Below are 23,174 nucleotides of genomic sequence, written 5' to 3'. Positions count from 1 at the left end.
AAGCTTGAATTTTGAATGTAGTTTTACAATCACAGAATTTGGATCCTTATCAAATCATTGATTAAACATACTCTAAGTTCATTCTGCTCAGCAATGGAAATCCATGTAAAAAAGGGTTTGGTATTTTCAAGGTAATATTTTAATGATTAGTACATTATTAATTATAGTCTTTAGATGAAAGACTTTGTACCAAGTGTCTTGAATATTAAATAAACAAATAATTATAGTCCTAATGTTTGTATTTATGTGCTTTAACATAATATTTCGTCACTGTATTTAAACAGATTTTTTCAGGAGAAAGGAAAAAACATTACTTTTAATTCCGTTGATTTTCAAAGCTATTTTCGGTATAATTTCATCATTTTTCATGTAATGATTGAAATTATATCAGGAGTAGCTTTGAAACTCAAGGATATTAAAAGTGATTTGATTTCCCCCCCTCTCCTCTCCTGAAAAATCTTTTTAAAAGCACATAGTGGATATTGGAGGCACAGCAACGATTTGTTCTTTTCCTCCAAAGAGGAAATACAGGTGTAATAGTGAGTGAAGGTTGACAATAGCTTTTCTCAACCACAGTTAAATATATATTCTTCCGTCTTGTACAAGTCCTAAATATGTTGGAAGTTGAATGTTAAATAGTAAATTTATGAACATATCTCTATATTGTTGGTACACTCCATATTATATCTTCTATTTTTTGTTTATTCAGTTTTTCGTCTATCTTCTTCATTGAAGTATTAAATGGAAAATTCAACCCTTGAATATCAGCCATAGCTGTACGGTTTGAGTTTTCATGAGGGGAAAAAATTTTCTCATAAAATATTGGTTAGTATATGGGACCGGTTCCCATCCAGCATCATTGATGAATTGAAGAACTACAGTGAGTAGTGAAATTTAGTTTTACAAGCCAAGTTTATGACTGGAAGGATCATTGTGCTAACCACATGTTATCTCCATACTCACCTCTGCTGAGGCATTTGTATGTGAGGCCAGCAATTTGATGGTATGTCTTGGCTTTCCATACTTTCCATAGTGTGTCGCACAACAGATTAAATTTGTTTTGTTCTTTTTTATTTCTTATTGTTGCATTAAACTCATTCTTCCCATTAATTTCATGTGTTGAAGATGTATGAATTTTCCAATATTGTATTATATAAGCAATATTAAATGTGTTATTCAGTGAGAGATATGATCAAATCTTTAAATAATATGTCACAGAATCTAGTCACTATAGGCTTCTGTCAGTGAACATTATCAAATTAAAAAGAGCTTCCTATATCTATATATCCTTATTATAGAGCACGTAATTATTTAATTTTTAACATATCTTGTCGTTATGGTGCATGCTTAATGCATGTTTATTATAGACTAGAATCTTATACTTACAGAATTGTATATTTTCACTGTTTTACTGGTCACATATACTTTTTCGAAGACTTCGTAAATATATTTTGAAAGACCAACCTTGTTATTCTCCTTAGAATTAATAACATTTTTAATGTCCATGTATATGTTCTGGGTCGAATTTATTAAGTGAGATGTTAGCAGAACTTTCAAAATATTTGTAAAATGTTAACTTTTATGTAACATATCTCATTTTACGGTAAAGTCATACTTTGAACTTTGAAAGTCAAGTCACAAAAATCTACTGTTATTAAATAGTTAATGTATTGCTCATTCTTGACTTTGACACTGTACTAGAGAATTATTTGAATACATTCTGCAATTCATTTCAGGGTTTTTTCAGATAAGCCTTGAAGAGATCTTTCGTTGAATAAATATATTGTTTATCCAACTAAATAAATTCTGTTACTCCAAGATATTCGTAGTTATCAATGGTGCATGACCTGTAGTAACAATTCACAGGTTAAATTAAATAACTATAAAACCTGAAATGTCTGTAGTCTTTTTCATTTAATAAATATTATGAGAACTGTTATAAATTAATTTTTAATGACAAGGAATTTGTTGTGCTTTTAGAAGTTGCATGTACCACGTTACTAGAAGTGTGTTATGTTTGATATCTTGAAACTAGTTTACAGTGGAGAAGTTGATGTGTAAATAAACTTGGTAGTCGATTCATTTTATGCATTGACAATTGTATCATGATTTTTGTCTCTTGTTATTTTGACATATATTGAAAATCACAATTCATTGCATAAAATTAGTAATCATTATTCATTTATCAATTTTTCTACAACTCATATGAGCTTTGGTTTTCTTCAAAATACGAGGTATGATCATTAAATTTCGAGACTGTCTGTTGTGGGCGAAGGGATCATGTGATTGACATGTGCGTGCAGCATTGACGCTAGATGACCTTGAAGAGACACGACACCAAAGTTTCAAAGCACTATCTTCATTGAGGCCTCTGTTACACAAAGTTTTGTTAGCATGTGCATCCGCGCATTTGCAAAATCATGATAGACTCGAAACTGGAGCAGAGAGTCAACATATCGGGAAATCGGCAACCAAAACCCATGGAATGTTGAAGCAGCCTGCTACGGGAATGAAGCAGTGAGTTGGGCGAGAAGTTTTGAGTGGTATTCGCATTTCAGAAATGGCAGAACATCGCTGAGACGACGAGAGGCTAGGTTGACCACACATGTGCAACACTGCCGAAAATGTCTAACAAATTCGACAGATTATGCATGATGATCGATGCATCACTATCAGAGAAATTGCTGACATTGTCAACATGTCATTTGGAGAAATTCAAATGATCCTCACGTCCACATCCAAATGGATGCTCCATGATGACAATGTGCCAACTCACAGATCTCTCGCAAAACACGCCACTTTTGTACCCTTTAACAAGGTGGTCGTCATTCCTCACCCCTGTATTCACCAGATTTGGCCCCCTACGACTTTTTTTTTGTTTCCAAAGATGAAATTCAAGTGAAAGAGTCCCCGTTTTGGCACCATGGAGGAGATCCAACGCGAATAACAGAAGGTGCTTGACAATCTTCAAGAACGCGACTATGATCACAAATGATTGAAAGAATTTTAGTTTTGTCCTTTAAATGTGATGAAATTTTATCTAAACAAATGTAACTTTTCGTTCTGAAAAGGAATTTTAAAATGTTACATTTCTTCGGTTCAAATTTCTGTATATTTCAAGGACGAAATTAAAATTCTTTCAATAAATCATTTATCATTATAATACACTGCTCTCTTAAATTGAATGAGCATATTTGGAATTAAAGCAATGACTTTCCAATACAATTTATATATCACTACAATACACAGTCAAGCTTGCATTTTTCATCCTTTTTAGAAAACTTTTTAAAAATATTTAAATTGTGTAAATTGTTTATGATTTGTCAGGCCTGATTTAAATTACTAGTATTTTCGACTACCAGTACCACTATCACTATTACTGTTCATGGTTTATTTAGAGATATTATTGAAAAATTGTACACAAAATAATACAAATACTTGAGCTGACAACTTACTGAAGAGATGTAATGAAATACTTATTTTTAAAGGATTCATTGTCTTATAATTTTTATGAGTTGGTGTTCTGTTAACATGTTTAATATAAACACGAGAATTGGCATAATACTGGTATAGTCAGTTACTTACAGAATAAGATTAGTCTGTAGAAGAAAAACCACGGAAACTTAAAAAAAAAAAAAAAATTTTAAATTTTTATTCATGTTAAGACTGGATCACAATAAACCGGGAATGAGAACCAGAATGAAAACGAGAAGCAGAGGACGTGAATATGAAAATTTTTTATTCACAATAAACCGAGAATGTAGACGACTATGCATATCGATATGTATGTCAATAACGATATGTAAAGTCGATATTACGGATTCTGATGTTATTTGTATATAATTGACCAATGGCGTTCTCTCATGAGTGCAAAGCAGCCAACATAAACACAGGTTAACCAACTTCGAAATTTCAACTGAAACATTTCATTAGGTACGGTACTATAAATATGCCCATGTATCTTTATTATCACAACCTATTTTAAGTTACCATAACGTAAAATAATTAGAGAAGAAACATTTGTAATAGAACAATAATGAACACAACAGTAGTTATTGAATTGAAGCGTGAATATGTAGTGTGTAATACAACCAATACAGTAATAAAATATGATTTGCTTCCGATCTGTGTTCAAAGATGCAGCTGTTGAAAGCCACATATTCTCCATTTTCTCATCTTTATACGAGGTGCGCCGCTTATCGTAAACGTGAGGATTTCAATATTAGAATCTCATCAAATAAAACTTGCTCCATGATGCACAGCACAGAACAAAATAATGCATAGGTTATGTCACGGTCTTCTTGCTACAAAATATACGACGACAAAATAGCTTTTAGATGGCAATAGAATGAATCTTAGTGGGCTGTGATCGAAAATGTGAACGCCAAAGTTAAAACTTGGCGAACTCTCTGTTCCCGATCTCGGGCTCCGGCAAGATTTTCGTGAATTGTGAATGCTCACATTTAAATGTATACATTTTAACAATTTTACCGTTTTCGTTTTCGTTCCGATTCTCGTTTCCGGTTTATTGTGAACCAGCCTTTACATGTTCAAATTTTTGCTATGTGCCTTATAAGGTAATTAATATGAAATAATATTCTGATTCACGAAATGGAAATATAAAAATTGGAAATTTATCCTTTGAAGAGGTGGAAAAATTTAAATACCTGGGAGCAATAGTAACAAATATAAATGATACTTGAAAGGAAATTAAACACAGAATAAATATGGGAAATGCCTGTTTTTATTCGGTTAAGAAGCTTTTATCATCCAGTCTGCGTCAAAGAATCTGAAAGTTAGAATTTATAAAACAGTTATATTACCAGTTGTTCTTTATGGTTGTGAAACTTGGACTCTCACTTTGAGAGAGGAACATAGTTTAAGGGTAATTGAGAATAAGGTGCTTAGGAAAATATTTGGGGCTAAGAGAGATGAAGTTACAGGAGAATGGAGAAAGTTACACAACACAGAACTGCACGCATTGTATTCTTCACCTGACATAATTAGGAACATTAAATCCAGACGTTTGAGATGGGCAGGACATGTGGCATGTATGGGCGAATCCAGAAATGCATATAGAGTGTTAGTTGGGAGGCCGGAGGGGAAAAAAAGACCTTTGGGGGGGCCGAGACGCAGATGGGAAGATAATATTAAAATGGATTTTAGGGTGGTGGGATATGATGATAGAGACCGAATTAATCTTGCTCAGGATAGGAACCAATGGTGGGCTTATGTGAGGGCGGCAATGAACCTCCGGGTTCCTTAAAAGCCAGTAAGTAAGTATTTGATAGTTTCAATTTGTAAACATGATTACTGATTACAATATTTAATCTCATTCTTTCTCACTGTCTCTAACAGTAATCAAATGCTACATATGTACTACTTGGTTTTGCAATCTTATTGAATTAAATTGTTCTGCTTTTGCATACTACAACTAGGAATCAGTAGAGATATTATTGTCTGACTTCTCGATATTTAATAACGTGTCCATCAGTTCTTAATATTTTCTGTTATACTAAACATCTAAAACAATGGATATAGCCTTCATTTAGTGATGACATTAATGATTTATTGTGTTCTGCTGCCCAGATTTCTTTACATATAAAAATATATGTCTTCATGACCATATTTTGAATGTAATGAACTGAAACTCCATAGCATTTATGTTTTTTTTTTTTTTTTTTTTTCCTGAGTAAATTAGAACCTTACACTCAATGACGGAATTTTAGTTCAGTTAAACCTTGTTTATGAAATACAATAAATAAATAAATAAAACAGTTTTTCATAGTACTCAGATTACATCATTATACTTGTAAAAATGTAGTCTTATTTCGAAGCATAATACTTAATTTGTAGTAGAAATACATTTTTAAGTTTTGATTTACCATCAAGTGGGGTGAGTTCTGATGCAGTGGTGAGTTTGGTGAGTTGGGACAGTACTGTTATTCTCTCTTTTATGACAGTCAGTTCACACTACAGTGTGAGTTTATGACTCCCGCACTTAACAGAACAGTAACAGATGCTGCAAGTGACATGTGCTTCCTGTTTCCACTGATAGGTTTTGTTTTGAAAACTTAATTTGGGCCTTTTAAATTTTATGATGTAATAGCTCGGATTTTTACAATGTGGATACTTTCATAGTTGTAGACTGAGGGATATATAAGAAAAGCTTTGGTTGTGCATTTTGCAGTTTCTGAAAGTGTTTGGAAAGCCACAGTTCAGTTTGCATTATTAAGTGTTTATCAGTATCCTTGTAGTAAGCATACTTGTGACTAAGAAAACAGTGTGGGGTGAGTTCGGACAATGCCACGTGAATACAAAAGTAAGCCGGATTTTAGGCAAAGAGGTCATTATGACCCGAAGAAGCTTGAAAAAGAGGGGAAATTATCCTATAGGAAGGTATCTGACCTGTATGGAATTTCCAGATCAACATTGGAAAACAAAGTTTAATGCAGCAAACTTGACATGCCTGTTACCCTGCAACTGGAACCTCAAATGTTCGTCGTCGAATGATGGTTGAAAAGGAGGGGGCTGTGCTAGAACTGGAAGCATTTGTAATATTGTTAATTATACTTATCAGCAGGGAAAGAAACAACTTACAAGACAGTTTGTTGGTGTCATAACTGAAGTGGGAGCAAGGGATGTGGAAGTGAAATTTTTACATCCGTATGGAAATAGTAAGTCAGTGTCTCTTTTCCCACACGAGCCTGATGAGAACACCATAACAAAAGACCAAATTGCAAAAATTCTATAAACTCCAACACATGACAAAGGGAAATTTGTTAAAAAAAAAAGTCATCTAAAGTGTGCGTATTTGTAAACAGAGAATAACAATTGAGAATAGTTTGTTCCAGTTTTGATATTGTGTAAAGAGTTTTCTTAATTAGTTATCAACATCACTTTAATCTGTTTTTATTGTTTATCAACTTTTACGATTTTTTTTGTTAAGAATTTATGTGATCTATTCACAGCTGATTATGTGAAGATTATTAGAGACAAAATTTTTAATATTAGGGAACATTTTATCTTCATATAAAGTTTGTGTTTATAAAGGAATAAAGGGAATGTTTTTATGCAAATTATATGTCATTTTAATTTGCAATACTTATGTTTTATAGTCCAATATATTCTTATTGTCCCAGCACAAAAAAAAATTGTGTCCTAACTCACCTCACAATGGGACAACTTCAGACATAAATAAGTAACTATTTAGTGTCCGAACTCACTCCAATGCTGGGGTGAGTAGGGAATATGTTCCTTAGACGTATACCCCACAATTTAAGTAATTTCTATATTTATTGCATTTTTTATTTACAAACTATATAAAAAAGTGTCTCAAAACCGTCCGAACTCACCGCACTTGACAGTAATATGATTACCATTAGGACTAATTGCCTCAGTAGTTTCTTTTACAGTACGTATATAAATTAAATTCAGATTAATTCTAAAATACATTATCATCTACTTTAAGGATTGGACCCTGTGGTCTATTCGATTCTCACTCATGAGTGTTGATTAACTAATGTTAGACATTCACAAGTAATGGAATTCCTCATAATATGATCAGTTGGCATTGAATAAACACAAGTAATAAATACAGCCAATCACATTGCCAGGGCAATAAAGCTCCATTTCTTTCTCAGGAATCAAAAGAGTTTATTTGGATTCGTAGGTATATAGGTGTTTCCACATGAGCCACAGTGAAGACTCTTTAAAATACATCTAATACAGTAATATTGTGTAATAACTTAGGTATTTCCTTCAGAAAATCACGCATGTCACAATTTTCAGCCCAAAATTTAGAAGCATGATCTATTAAACTGATAAATTAGTTTATCTTAGCTTTCATATTTTCTAGCTGCAAAAGTGTTTATTTTACTGACTGCTGTAAAAACAAAAACAGAAACATTGTCACATATGTAATGAAACTTAATTATAATAGCAAAACTAGTATTTTCAAAAGCGCATTTTGATCAGATAGATTGCAGTAATTGAAGGAAAAAAAATTAGCAACTTAAGCTATGTATGTTATGAAGTTCTTTACATAAGTTTGAGATTTTTGATGGATAATTATTTCGTTTGCAGTATCGCCAGGCTGTTTCTAAGTCACCTCCTCACCTCCTTCAACAGAAACAGCGCTCATTTCTCACATTTGGGTTTGGTGCTGGTGGATCGGGACCTACACGCCGGGAATCACATGTAAATGTAAATGTCACACCCACGTCACATGATGTAGGCTCAGACACACCAGAAATCCGCAAGTACAAGAAGAGGTTCAATTCTGAGATCCTCTGTGCTGCTCTCTGGGGTGAGTATAAACCTTTTTAATCCTCCAGTGGTCGTATGACATTCTACAATAGTAATCCACGTTAGTATGTTGTAAAAGTATGAATGGGAAACAGAAAACATGTGTTATATGAATGTGTTTATCTTTCTTAAATACTTGTAAGTTATTTCGTTTATTGGAGTATTCAATATATTTGCTTGGTTAGTTTATCAATAACATTGTACTTTTGGACATGCAGATTGAATCATTGCTGTTTTCACCTTTTCTTGTTTATGCAACTCAACACATATCCTATTAATATGGCGTAGGCATAGCATAGCATAGATAGCAAGATCTTGTTTCTTGACTGGCAGCACATGACGCACCTTCCAATCTCTTCTAGCCATGGATCTTTCCAGTGACTTACCTAGAATTCGTAGAAACAAGTTGACATCTTTCTCACGATCATACTTCTACTGTTTCTCTTAAGTATATATGTTTAGCTTCTCACTGTTATGCTGATAATTGATTCACGAATAAATTAAAGCAATCAATATGCACTAGTGCCTCTTCGAATATCTCGTAATCCCAAGTAAATAAAGCAGAATTAGAGATTGGAAACCAAACGGAAAGAAAAGTTTAGGACGCCCAAAATTGAGGTGGAAATATACACTTACACAGCATTGATGAATGGATGCAACAAGCTGCAGGATTAATGCAAAAGGAGGAGGAGGAGAAAAAAGAAGAAGAACTTATCTATTTTCTATTTCTTCACAATTTTGTTATTTGTCTGAATTGTGACCACTTGAATTCACTATATTGTAACACTCCAAGAAACCTATCAATCATGGAGAAACAAAAAAATCATACAAACACTAGAAAAATTAGGCGGGATAGTGGCACTGTAATGAATTCCATCTCAGATCAGTCTAATGAGCAGTGAAATAGAGGACACCATGGCAAAAAGAGGAACATTAATTCACGAGCCAGAAAAGAAAACAGAACCTGTACAGAGTATTATACAAAAAATAGGAACAACATTAAGTAAGAAAACATCTAGAAAAAATCAAACTCAGAAATTTGAACAAACAGTGGATAAACATAGAGACAGAGGATATAGTCTTACATATCCTACCACGAAATACATTTGCAAAGTCTAGATTCTTCACTAAACATGATTGCCCAGCAGCTGTACATTATGCAAAGATGCCAATTCTGTAATGAACATCAAAAACATCTGTTAAAACTTACTAAATCCTCATCAAGGAAAAACAGAAATCAAGAAACATGACAGGCCTATAGTGGAAAGCAAAGAAGGATGTAATAGTTAAGATACATTTCTCCCCCCCCCCCCCCCCACTTGCTCCAATGCCAGGCATGTTGACATGTAGCCTTTGCACTAGTGATGGTGTGTGATTTGCAGATCTGTGATTTTGTTGCTGGTTCCAGCTGTGACTGTCATTCGAAAATCACAGCTCTGAGAAACTGCCATCTCCGTCTAATATGTGACTCATAACAACAATGGCAACTGATGTCAACTGTAATTATATGTGACCATATGTGACTGCTCCAGACAACTCTTTAAGTCAGAAGATTCACACTATTTGAATGACAAGATAACTGCGATCTGTTATCGTTCCAGTCAACTCTTTGATACTCAACTATAAACTGCTCACCATGTGTTTGTTACTCACTGTGCTATTCATTACTGTTGATATAATATTTATGGCACCGAAATGCCAATCCGCAGAAGAATGATAAAAACAAACGTCTATTGCCTCCTGGTGACAAACCAAGTGTCGTCATGTATGTACTTCGGTTACATTCAGCAACATTCCAATTGCCATGAACCAGCCAAACACAAAAATTGCATTGTGATAAAATTGCCATTATCTGTCACAGCGAGACAAATTGCTATCTCCGCCCAAAATGTGACTCATAGCGATGATAGCGACTGTGATTATACAACTATATGTGACAATCACAATTGCCAAAAAACAGGTGAACACAAAAATCACACTGCGACAGAAATTGGGTTTAATAATGTTGTGATAAATTAATATGTTGGTATGGTGACACATTGTCACCAAATTTGCATGTGAGCCCTCATTGGAGTCATATACAGTATTACCTAATACATAGATCTGCATAGACATTAACGCAGTGTATGCAAAAAAATTTAATGTAAATTGTAATTTTATCTGACATACTAAATACATGCTTTAAAAATATTATTCATTCATTCATAGTTTCTGCCCAAGGACAGGTCTTTCACTGCAAACCCAGCATTCTCCAATCTTTCCTATTTTCTGCCTTCCTTTTAGTCTGTACATACGGTTATTGCCTAAGTGATGCCTTATGGGTCACTTATGAGGTTCAGACCTGTCTTCGGACACTTGACTAAACAATATTTAGCTGTCCATTTAGCTCCAGTAGCATATCCTTCAATATCATCATCTCTTCTGCTAACAAAGCCATATTATCAGCAAATCTTATACACTTTATTCTTCCTCCTACTTTCACCCCTCCCACATTCTGAAAACAGTTATGTTCACTAAATTCTCCAAGTAGATGTTGAACAGGATTGGTGATAAAGAGCATCATCGTTGTACTCTCCCTATTTCACTTCCTTCTGACATTTCTTCTCCTATCCTGACTTTCACTCATTTCATACAAGGATGATCCCAGAAATAATGTACATTGCACATGCATTCGTGTCTCCATGGAGATGCATGGTTGTTACATATTGCATCACTAAAGTGAGCCATTCTGAACAAGTCTGTGCAGGTTCAACTCAATTGCTTACAAATTACAGTATTACTCTGTGACTATAAACAACACTTGATGCAAATAGCTCAATGGTATTTATGCCCATTTGGAGATGCTACACTTTTTGAAGCTCTTTTCAACAAGAGGGAGCGATATGTGTGCTCATGCATCACAGATCCATTGACAATATAAGACGCACAAACTATACACTTATCACATATGAACGTGATTCTGACACATGTACTGGTAATTCAAATGCCATTTAACAATATAAATGTTAAGAATTAAAGTACCCACACGGAAAGATAATGAATTGTGTGGGAGGAAAATTGAGTGATGTTGCCAACTTCATTTCGAAAAAGCCGCCTCATCCATATTTTTTATTTCTATATTTCAGAAAAAAAAAGTGTTCGGAGTATTCAAGAAGATACGGTCTTTTTTTTTTTAATGTATCTTACATTAGGAATTGAACTGTCATGGCAGTCCAGTGGCGAAAGCACTAGAGTTATAATTCTGTGGATCCGAATTCGATTCCCAGCATATACCCGATTTATAAATTGTGTTGGCAAGCCCGTGGTTCAGGTATCAGGTCCCCTGTGGCATCCCAACAAATCTCCAACATCTCATCTTATCACGGATGTTTTGTAGTCCAGCCTCCTATGGCGCACCCTGGGCAATAATTCTGTCGGTAAATTGATCTACACAACTGGCTTCATATGGATGAATGACGAACAAACAAGTACCTGCCATTAGTAAAAAAAAAAAATAGATTTGATTGATTGATAGAAAAAAGAGTTCTTGCAGTATACAAGAAAAGCTGTACATCAACAGTCGAAGACAGCATTGGTTCTTGAAAGGAATGTCACCCAGGCAGAAGAAGTTGACAAAGAAAAGAAAGAAATATATCAGCCATACTCGTCACACCTTAGTCGACATGATGTATATATATTTATATAGCTCTAGAGAAATGGACTGTTGAAGGCATCATGTTGGGAAGTACCAACCCTCCCGTATTTTCTGGGATCTCCTGTATTTGCCCCTAATTTTTAATAAACTCCCGGTTTCCTTATTTTTCTTCTCTTTGTCAATTTTTCTCCATTATTTTTGCATAATGTAAAAATTGTAATTCTAAGCATTTAATTTTGCCGTGAATTGCTTATACAATGAGTTTTGTTGCTCAAGATATACATTAAAATGTTCAGTCTTTGTAGAATGTAATGCTTGCCAAGAATGAGTTTTAGTGCTCACCCATTTAAAATCAAAGTGTTAATGTTATAAATTTGGAAAAACTGGCTAGTTTTGTTCTAAGCATATCAAGTAGTAATACTCATATAAAGAGGGTGTTTCATCTCATGAACAATAATTGGTCAGATGTTCGAAACAGGAGTACACGACATATTTAATCAAATCAGAGCTGAAAACTGCAGTCGACTTCAACTATTACACGAGACAAAATCTGTCTCAAAATATTCTTAATTTAAGCCTAGCTGCCGAACTATAGAATAAAATTGTTTTTTAGTAACTGAATCGAATAATGTGTCCATTTTATATTTGAAATTTTGTCGATTCCTTAGTCTCCCATATTTTCTTCAAAAAAAGTTGGCAGCCCTAGTCACCAAGTGTACGTGGTTATATTTAAAATCACTGAGTATTCCCCAAAAAGTCCTTCAGGATATCCAGGATGGTATTTTGAAAGACTCTAGACAGGTTTTGCACCATTAGTTTTATTTCAACTAATGATTCATGTTATGTTATAATTTTGGACTCATGAACTTTATACATAGAACCTTATTCTATTGCATCTGTAAATTGTAAGAAATAAAATTCACATTTCTGTTTCCAGGATATGTGGGATCATTCACTATTTTGTAAACTGATACCTGTTTAGGAAAATATATGCACTAAAATTCCTTGTAATCGGCACCCAAATAACCAGTAATATCAAAACAATGGCACATTTGTCTGCCAGATTGCTACAGTCTGAGCAGTCTGAGTCATCAGTTTTGCCACATTAGGAAGTTCACATGAACTGTCATTTTCAGTGAATATTCGAACCTAAAATTTGTGTATTATTTGTGTTATGTGATGTGTTTTAATAAAGAAAATTTTCACACAGTATTTTAATTTATGTTCAGGCCATCAGTGTTGCCACATTAGGAAGTTCGCACGAACTTTCGTTTTCAATTAATATTCTAACTTAAAATTAGTGTATTATTTGTGTTGTGTATGTGTTTTAATAAAGAAAATCCACACAGTTTTTTATGTTTAGTTAGTTATGTTCGGGCCATCAGTATTGCCACATAAGGAAGTTCACATGAACTTTCATTTTCAGTGAATATTCAAATCTAGAATTAGTGTATTATTTATGTTGTAAAACATGTTTTAATAAGGAATCCGCACAGTTTTTATGTTTATTCAGTTATAAGCAAGTGATAGAGAAATAAGCTTCATATGACTGCAGTTTCAATATTTGGCACCATGAAATACGAATTTTTTTTTTGTACCAATATTTATTCAATTATCCGGCAAAAACCTGTATCTGGAACTAGCCTGGTTGCTTTGGTGCTGGTTAAGAGGGATTCTGCTGTATAAGGAATTCTGTTAGAATTGTTGTGTGATTCAGACAAGTGTAATGATCTTGTTCTTTGAATTTCAATAAGAAAATTTTATGGAAATGACTATTTCAAACTGCTGAACAGTTCTTAATTATCTTTCTTAATCCAGATTTAGCATTAATTCCAGACATTCTGTAAGTTACTTGTCTCATGGGACATGTTTCATCTAAAAATCTTATGATTATCTTTTAAATATAGCCTTTGGTATAAGACTTTCCTTTTATTTTCTGCACAATTGGTGATGGTAGCAAATTATAGAGAAATGATCGGCATGGAAAGTAGGAAAATTTGTTCCAACACATCTTTATTCAACATAATATAATTCACTTAGAACTTGCTTGAATTTTAACTTAAGTCTCTGGAATAAGAAGCTTCTGCATTTACCATTTCAGCTATCAGTACACTCTTTTAATCTCATGCTATTGCATATCTTAGAGAACTGTAATGGATATTGTGTAATTGAATATTCCAATTGTGCCCTAAGATATTCAATATGCATTATGGATAAGTAGTCTGTTTTCAATATACAAAAAATTAATTAATATAAGTGTTTATTACTGCATACTGCTAGTGGTTGATATTTCACTCGACTTCTATGAATACTTTTTTTACTTCGGAAAGAAAATACATGTTTCAAGTCATTTCTGTGCCATATTGATTAGTGATCTTCATATATCAGAAATTTTTAGATATTGATTAAGAATTTGTATAAATAAATGTTAATTGCTCTCCAGAGTAAGATCAAGAATTCTAGGTTAAAATAAAAATTACATTAATGAAATATTGTATATGAAAACGTATTGTAACTGTTGTCCTGGTTGGTCTAGAAAGAGATTACTTGCTTCTGCAACTACCAGTTCAAAACTCAGCCAAAGGCAGTGATTTGTAGGTAATTGCAGCATACATCAGATGAGGCTCAATGTATTAGGTGTACAGCTTGTAAAAGATCCCTTTGTTTATACTCGTAAATGAAAAAGAATATAAGCAAAAGCTTTATTCAGTCTTGTTCCATTCTTAAGTCTTGGTAATAGATGCAAACATACATATATTGATTGTGGATAAATATAATAGAAAACACTGAGAACATGTCATTCAGTTCAGAATCTGTGTGATCCACAAGTCTCATGTATGACAACAATATATTCGATTTACTGATATAAAGTACACAAATTGAAATGGATATCAGTTAAACTGAGACCAGACAAGAAAAGCCAAGACTCAGTTGTCAGCTGCTCAACATTGAAAACCAACTAATTACCATTTTGTAATCTCTCTGTACAGTATTTAGTATTATTTCTCCCTTCAGGAGGGAGTAAGTATTATATTGTATGTGTGTGTGCATGCGTATATCGACAGATACATCAGTATACTTTATGTGAGTAGTTTGATTAATAATAGGGACCATGGTTTTTTTAATAGGAGATGAAAGATAATGGACTATTGCAATGTTTTGTGTACAGGTGTGAATCTGCTGATTGGGACAGAGAATGGTTTGATGCTGTTAGATCGAAGTGGTCAAGGCAAAGTGTATCAGCTTATCTCCAGGCGTCGATTCCAACAGATGGAGGTTCTAGAGGGACAGAACATCTTAGTGACTATCTCGGGAAAGAAGAATCGTGTGCGTGTGTACTACCTCTCATGGCTCAAATCAAAAATCCTCCGCACGGACGGGGTGAGTGATGTAGGTGACACAAAGCTTTTATTATGTTTGTTCTCGTTTATTACATCATCTTCATTTATCTTAAAGCATGTAACAAATTTGTGCAAATACAGGATAACTGGTCTTTTTAGATTACAGAAAAATTTTAGAAGTTTGGAGTTTCATCCTACAAATTCCTATATCACAGTGATATTATTAAAAAGTTTTAACATTAGACATTTGATGATATGTATTAGAATTATTTCCAGTCAAAAAACTATAACATTTTAAGAAAAAATTTCTTCCATTTTTTTCCAATCCTATTGTTCATTTTACATTAAAATATTTCATAGCAAAGTGAATTAGTACAATCTTTAAAATTAACAGTGTTTGTTTATATGACATAAAGGATGCACCTCTTTTTCAGTAGATATTTATGGGGAAGTAAAATAGTTTTAATTCATCTCATCATACATAGCACTTTTCACCCTATATTTTAGATACATTTTATGAGAGTAAAAGTGCATTTTATAGACCTGGAAATATTGTAATGACTTTAAATATAAACATTTATCCAGCACCAGCTGATTTTATAGCTCATTGCTATGTTGATATTTAATACATAAGGTTTGTTCCAACTTCCAACATAAAGTATATATTAGGTTTGTTCCAGCAAGAAATTCAGAATGCATTTGGAACTAACACCAAACTTTTGGCACATGTGCCACTTGTGTACAGTGTCAGAACTAGTTCGGGATTTTATGTTGTTGGAACGTTTCTTGAACTGTTCTTTCAAGGCCTTCAGAGTTCCTTCTCATATTAAGATTATATTCATCTTCCGAACTTAATTCGTCATAAAATATATCACAGTCACCTTCCAAATCACTCATGATCGGTTATTTTTTTATTTTAACCTGCCTAGTCTCAAAGCATTTTGACCATAACTTCAAATTAAACCACCTGCCCATGTGTCAGCAATCCAGAATTCCCAGTTCTGCTCTTAATTGAGAACCCAATTTCACTCGTTCCGAACAAATTCTGAAGCACATTGGAACAGGGAACTGGGAATTCAGTACCGGTTCGGAATCAGTTCTAGTATTGTTGGAACACACTGCTACTGCGCATGAGCAGGCAGTTCAGAATCGATTCCGAACAGTGCTGGAACAAACCTCTCTCTCTCTATTATATATATGGAACAAGTTCAAACTTATTTAGAACTGATACCAACGTTTTGTAATGCACAAACACTAATATGAGTATATGTACAGAACTAGTTCAGGATATTGCTTATGGAACATTTGTATTAGTTCTGTACGCAGTCAACACCATCTGGAAATAATGAGGCGAAACAGATTGACAGTGAAAGAATGTGGTAGTAAGTGTGATAATTTCAAGAATGTTACAAAGGTAATATTGTATTACTCCATACTGATACAAATAATTACAATTTTAAATTAATAATTTTATATGTAACTAAAATTATAAATTCGCATAGGTTAGCTAACCTAATCTATCCATTTCTGTATTGTGATTAAACTTCTCACTCATATAAATAATTTGCTACAAAATTATTGAAAAATTTTAATCAGATTTGCTTTCTGTATGGAATTAGGAGAGTTCATTTTGAGCAGGACAAGAGTTATTAAACAAAATCTGAAAAACAGTCAGATTATGTCTTAAACATTGCCATCATGATCATCTATAATCACAGTAAGATTATTTCAAAATGCACAGTCCTCTGCCGTTAGCAGAACTGAATAAGACAGGCATTTGGAGTTTGGTGTGCACACAGATCTTCTTGTCCCTGCTATTGACCGAGAACTCTTTTCACTCATTCGGGATTGGTTGGGGATCAGTTCCAAAGCTTGCTAGAATAGCACAAAATAGTGTACTTGCTGTTCAGTACTCATTCTAAGGTTTGTTGGAATGCTCTTTATGCTACTGCACTTTGTCAGTTCTCGCACAATTCTTCTATGTGTTGGAACAAACTCATAAAATTATCTTTATTTATTCATGGTAGGTACTGTTGCTAGGAACAATGAATGAATACTTCCATTTTTGTTTTTTCAGTCACTCATTGCTGTAGCTGCAAGTGACTGTAAACTGTTGTCTATTCATTCTTCCTAGCAACAGTAACATGAAAGATAATTTTATGTATTAAATATTTAATATTCAATTATTATAATATTTATGTCTTATAATGATTTATTAAGAGATTTAAAGTAACATTTTATATTACACTTGTGCATAACTAGATTTTATTTATGACTAGTATCTAATTCATTCATTCATAGTTTTCTGCCCAAGGGCAGGTCTTTCACTGCAAACCCAACATTCTCTAATCTTTCCTATTTTCTGTTTTCCTCTTAGTCTTCACATATGATCCATATATCTTAATGTCATCTGTTATCTGATATCATTTTCTGCTCCGAACTTTTCTCCTGTTCACCATTCCTTCCAGTGCATCCTTCAGTAGACAGTTTCTTTTCAGCCAGTGACCCAACCAATTCTTTTTCTCTTGTTTCATTTAAAGATTGCTGAAAAGCCTCCTCTCTTTCCAGTTCACACTAATTTTTTTCAGGATCCTGATCAGTTTATTCCAATCCACTCTGTCAAACGCTTGTGTAGGTCCACAATTACTATATACACTTCTTTATTCTTCTCTAAGTATCTTTCACCCATGATAGAATTTCCTTCTTGTCTTCACCTAAGCAAGATTTCACAAATTCAATGGGTTTCTATCATTAAAATGTGTAAAATCACTCTCCCCATCACAACTAACACATTAACAATAATAAAATCCATACATTCATTCATTTATAACTTCTTCATAAGCAACATATTACAAAGAAAAAGGCCTGCAATTTAAAACTAAATTTAGATTCCCATTGTGGAATCCTGGGAAACGAGGATGCGGATGCTTTAGCAAAGAAGAGCAGCACTGCTACTTACAGACCTGTTACTAAATCTACATATTACTCTGTGAAAAGATTTATTAAATCTACATACTTAGACTTCAACAAACAAAATTTGATAACACAATCTCAAGGGAAAAAATGGAACTCTCTGCATCATAATCCACAGTTAATTCCCGATCACGAAAATCGTCTGTAGCTGCTTTTAGATTGGCAACAGGTCATGATTGTTTGGCCAAACACCTGCATAGAATTGGAATATGTCAGTCCCCTAACTGCCCATTGTGCAACTCAAACCAAGAAATGGATTCAGAACACCTCAAAATCTGTGCTTCAATGGCTGACCATGATAATATCTTTGAAAAATATTGGAGTGCAAGAGGTCAAATGACTTTATTGTGAAACGCCTGGCATTAGAAAACAACAACAGATACTAGTAATGAATAAAATATTGTATAGCACAAGAGAGTAAACAGATTTTATCCACTTGTGGAAATTATTTTCACTTGCAGATAAAATCTAATTTTACTCTCTTATACTACACTCTTGACTGGGTGGAAGAGAAGGCTTACTAACCTTAACTCTACCAGATTAAATTTATTATTATTATTATTATTATTATTATTATTATTATTATTATTATTATTATTATTATTATTATTATTATTATTATTAGTTAATGAATAAAATTTACTTTTACTCACTTGTATATTACATAAGTATAACTCTGTCTGTGTTAGTATAAAAATATTACCTTTTCTTAGGTTTTAGCAATTTAAATTTCTTTATAATTAAGAAAGTGCTATGTTTGAATGCAGATATCTTTCTAAATAAGTTTACAAACAGCGCAACACACTTTCATGGAGATAGTTGAAAGTTACCTGTCTTTTGCATACATAATATACTGTATATTCTGTTTGTTCGATGAAATAAAAAAGAATTAAACAGAAGAATGACTTTTAGTAATACAATGATGATAATGATGAGGAGGACATGATGACGACAATGCAGAGAAAACAGAAATATGTGAGAAACACTTACACTAGACTCTCGCTAATCCAGTCCTCAGTAATTCAGCTTCTCAATTATCCGGCTTCCTTCTAGTGTACTTTCTATCACTTCTACTGTAATAGTTTGAGAAATTTGCACTGGTGTCATGTGTTATACTGTATTACTATACGCATATATACTTACATAGGGTACATGCCCCCAGCCTTGTGTGAAACATTCTAGTTTCGTTTTAGAAGTGGTAGTGGAGTGGTTGGTGCAGCTTATAACATTAAATTTAGTGACATTTTAAGCACTCTCAGTAATCCGATACCACTCTGTGCAAGCAATGGCCGGATTAGCAAGAGTTTACTGTATTCCATAACTGCTTTATTCACCATAAATCTCACAGAATCTGATGAGAATAAAACATTAGTTCTCTACTAAAAAAGAGCCATGATTTGACAAATACAGATGAACTAAAAAAACTTGGAATATTTTAAGTGATTTTAGAACCCAGATTTATATGCAAAATGGGTATTGCATGTAACATTTTGGAACTTCTAGTGAGTTCCGGCCCATCTCCCTCTCCCTCACTCGATTTTTCATGCATTTGACTGTGTGTATAAATATGTAGTTTAATGAAAAAATTTTCTTTCAGAAAATTATTATTATTTTTGAGAGCCAGTTTTATTGAGAAAACAGAATTTCATTTTACAGTATTTGTTACGAAAACAAAAAAATTTATGTATTTAATACTTAGGTAGCCTACAAGGGTCATTTAAAATGTAATACCTCACATTTTTTTCTCAGAATGTATATATTTAATGAAAATTGTTGCAGTTTGTTAACAGTGTAAATGAATGTTTCTTCTTTACATACTATTTTTCTAGAAAAATCTCCATCACTTTGTTCTGCCTTACACCAGAGTGGAACAAGAGCATGTATTTCTTGCTTGTACTAGCTGCTGTCCTGCTTGTGTAGCCACTTCCTCACTGCATCAATTACGTTGTTGTCACTTTCAAAATGAGTTCCACACAAAGCATCTTTAAGAGACCCAAAAGGTGGAAGTCTGATAGTTGCAGATCTGGGCTGTAGGGTGGATGGGACAGCATATTCCAACCCATTTTGGGGATGTATTTAGTTCACAGACTTGTATGAAGGCATGCATTGTTATGTTAGATTCTTGCCAGTGAACTCACCAAAAACGTTTCTTGAACTTGTTCAGAGTGTTCATGTATGCCTCTGAGTTAATGATTGCTCCTCTTGACATACATCCACAAGAATGACTCCTTCACACTCCCAAGACAATAACTGTGATTTTTCCTGCCGAGGGGGCTGTCTTTAATTTCTTCTTTCTGGTTGATTGAGGATGATGTCACTCCATTGACTGTCTTTTTGTCTGTGGCTCAAAATGATGCACCCAAGTTTGATTACCTCTAAAGATCTGGGACAAAAAGATCTCCCCATCGACTTCAAAACACTCTTAACAAGTCAGAAGAAATGGCTTTCCTCTGCAGTTTGTGGTCCATTTTGAGCCAACTTTTAAATACCCAATAGTTGAACAAACATCTCCAGTGCTTACCAGCAGCTGTAGGGCCATTTGTCATGTTGTGATCCACTGATCCACACAAATAATGTCACTCTCGTGATTCATCATATTTGTAATGTCGTCTATGGCAGTGTGTTCATCACACAGCAGATCTCAGAGCTTGATTTCTGCACATCCTGATGCCTGAACTCTCTGACATCACCACCTAAAAGAGATCCAGTCAACTGCACAACTACTATACACTGCACACAGACATTTATGGATGTTCACAACACTTTCGTTTTCGAGAACCAAAAACTCAATTACAGCTTTGCCATCTGTCGGGATGACTTGCAACTTTGGACACATTTGGGAGAAACATCAGATTTCAAGATCTCAAAAGTGCACTTTTTAATGGCTTTTATCTTTGTTAATGGTTGAAAAAAATGCGAGGATAATATTAAAATGGATTTGAGGGAGGTGCGATATGATGATAAGAGATTGGATTAATAATGCACAGGATAGGGACCGATGGCTGGCTTATGTGAGGGCGGCAATGAATCTGTGAGTTCCTTAAAAGCCATTTGTAAGTAAGTAATGGTTGAGAAAAAAATGTAGGACATTATTTTCTGAACGACCCTCGTACAAGACATATTCAGATATTAAGTACTGTTTGACTATTAAAAGAATTGACATTATTTTTTTAATGAATTATTTTTATCTGATTATATATCAAACTGCTGCTATGATGGTCCAGTGGTTAGAGCACTGTGGCATCATATGGGTGAACGAAGAACAGTCAAGTACCCACCATTAGGAAAAAAATATATAGGGTATATCAACTGTTTTTCCACATAGTTTCGGCACTTGCCTTAGTGGGCTCCAAGTTTTGTATATCCTACTCACAGAATGCCAATACCTGCTATGCTAGCCACTTCTGCACTGCGTCGTTCAGATCATTCTCCTCAAAAGCTGGTCAGACATGAACTGCATGCATGATTTGATTTATTGTCACTCAACCATTTGGTCCTGCTGGCCCTTCACATTCCTGTATTCGAGCCAGCATTCCCATTCTTACACTACTTACATCAATTTTAAACTTAGTGGACGACTCATACACTTATCTTCCTTTATTCAATGCTGTGTCCTTCTGTGTCTATCACTTCATCTATTTCGCACTTTATTCTTCTGATACTATATATCGTTCTAAAACCTATCAAAAACTAATTTCCTTATCCTTACCATACGTTTACTATTTATTTCAGACTCTATTTTCACTATATATACTTTTCATTACCGTTTCTATATCTTACTTATGACCTAAAAAATCTTTTTTCGTATTCTCTATTCCACCTGACACTATATTCCTTACTTTCCTAATTCTTAGTCCTTACTGACATGTAACATGGTTAATTCAGACTCCTTGCTCACTTTGCTATTTACATCACTTCACTAATTAATTTACTACCTATACACTATATTTTTGCACTTTACATAATTTAAACAACTCATGCACTTATCTTCAATTATTCTACACTGTGTCCTTCCATGTCCTTTCTTTACTCTTATCACTTCATATATTTTGCACTTTACTCGTCTGACACTATTTACTGCTAAAAACCTATTTAAATCTAAATCTAATTCCCTATCCCTCACACTACTTTTACTGTTTATTCCACTCAGTTTTCACTACACCAACTATTCCAACTGTTTCAATCTTTCTTTCCTACTTCTTAGACCTTACTGGCATGTATCATGGTTACTTCCTACTCTTAGCTTACTTTACTTCTTACATCACTTCATTATTTCAGTTATTATCTTTAGACTATATTTATACACTTCACAACCTTTGTAACATTATGACCTTCTCATTTCATTTTGTCTTTTCAATATCCTTTGCCACTTTTCCCCCACTTACACACCATTTTCTTAAATTGTAGGTTGGTTTTTCTTGCCTATTACAGCTTTGCTTCACACACTCTGTTTGCTTCTCATTGTCAATGCTTCCCTTACTATTCTACCTATTTTTTTTTCTTTTCCCTTTATCTTCATTCCTGGCCTTCTCTTGACTCCTCACTAACTGACAGTCTTCATTCTCCTCTCCTCTTGGTCGGCCATGATGCTTTTCTTCAAATCTCGAAGCCGCTATTCCCCACTCTTCTCCTAACATCGTTCCCTCTGTTCATTATCTTCGTTGTCATGCCCGTTGAGGTTCTTGGCCTTGCACCTGTGAAATCACTGGAATCTGTTGTTTCTAGATGTTTAACCACTTCCGCACTCTCTTATGTTCTTGACCTTCCATCTCCATCTGTTTCGACCGTTTCTATCCTTGAATGTTTCCTCACTACATCTCTTACCTTGTCTTTCAGGTCTCTTCTTTATTTACTTTTTCCGTAATTCCGTCTGGTTTATACTTTCTAGGCAAAATTCTACATCAAAAAGCTCACCATTG

At 33.9% G+C, this 23,174-nt stretch overlaps 1 protein-coding gene across 8 annotated transcripts in view; it reads left to right on the top strand.

Annotated features, from left to right (window-relative positions):
• The window catches only part of msn (serine/threonine-protein kinase msn), a 288,177-nt gene that overhangs the window by 224,249 nt on the left and 40,754 nt on the right, over positions 1 to 23,174 (top strand). For 5 of the 8 annotated variants that reach the window (XM_069833247.1, XM_069833249.1, XM_069833248.1 and 2 more), the window contains 2 exons: positions 8,086 to 8,308; positions 15,111 to 15,331. In XM_069833247.1, the coding sequence (XP_069689348.1) occupies positions 8,086 to 8,308; positions 15,111 to 15,331 (444 nt within the window). The remainder of the gene's footprint in view (positions 1 to 8,085; positions 8,309 to 15,110; positions 15,332 to 23,174) is intronic. The other 3 variants (XM_069833250.1, XM_069833245.1, XM_069833246.1) reach the window with 3 other exon arrangements.

This window comes from Periplaneta americana, chromosome 8 (genome assembly GCF_040183065.1).
Source record: "Periplaneta americana isolate PAMFEO1 chromosome 8, P.americana_PAMFEO1_priV1, whole genome shotgun sequence".
Classification (NCBI taxonomy): domain Eukaryota; kingdom Metazoa; phylum Arthropoda; class Insecta; order Blattodea; family Blattidae; genus Periplaneta; species Periplaneta americana.
Note: the sequence above shows the minus strand (reverse complement) of the source record. Positions and strands in the feature narration are given on the sequence as shown.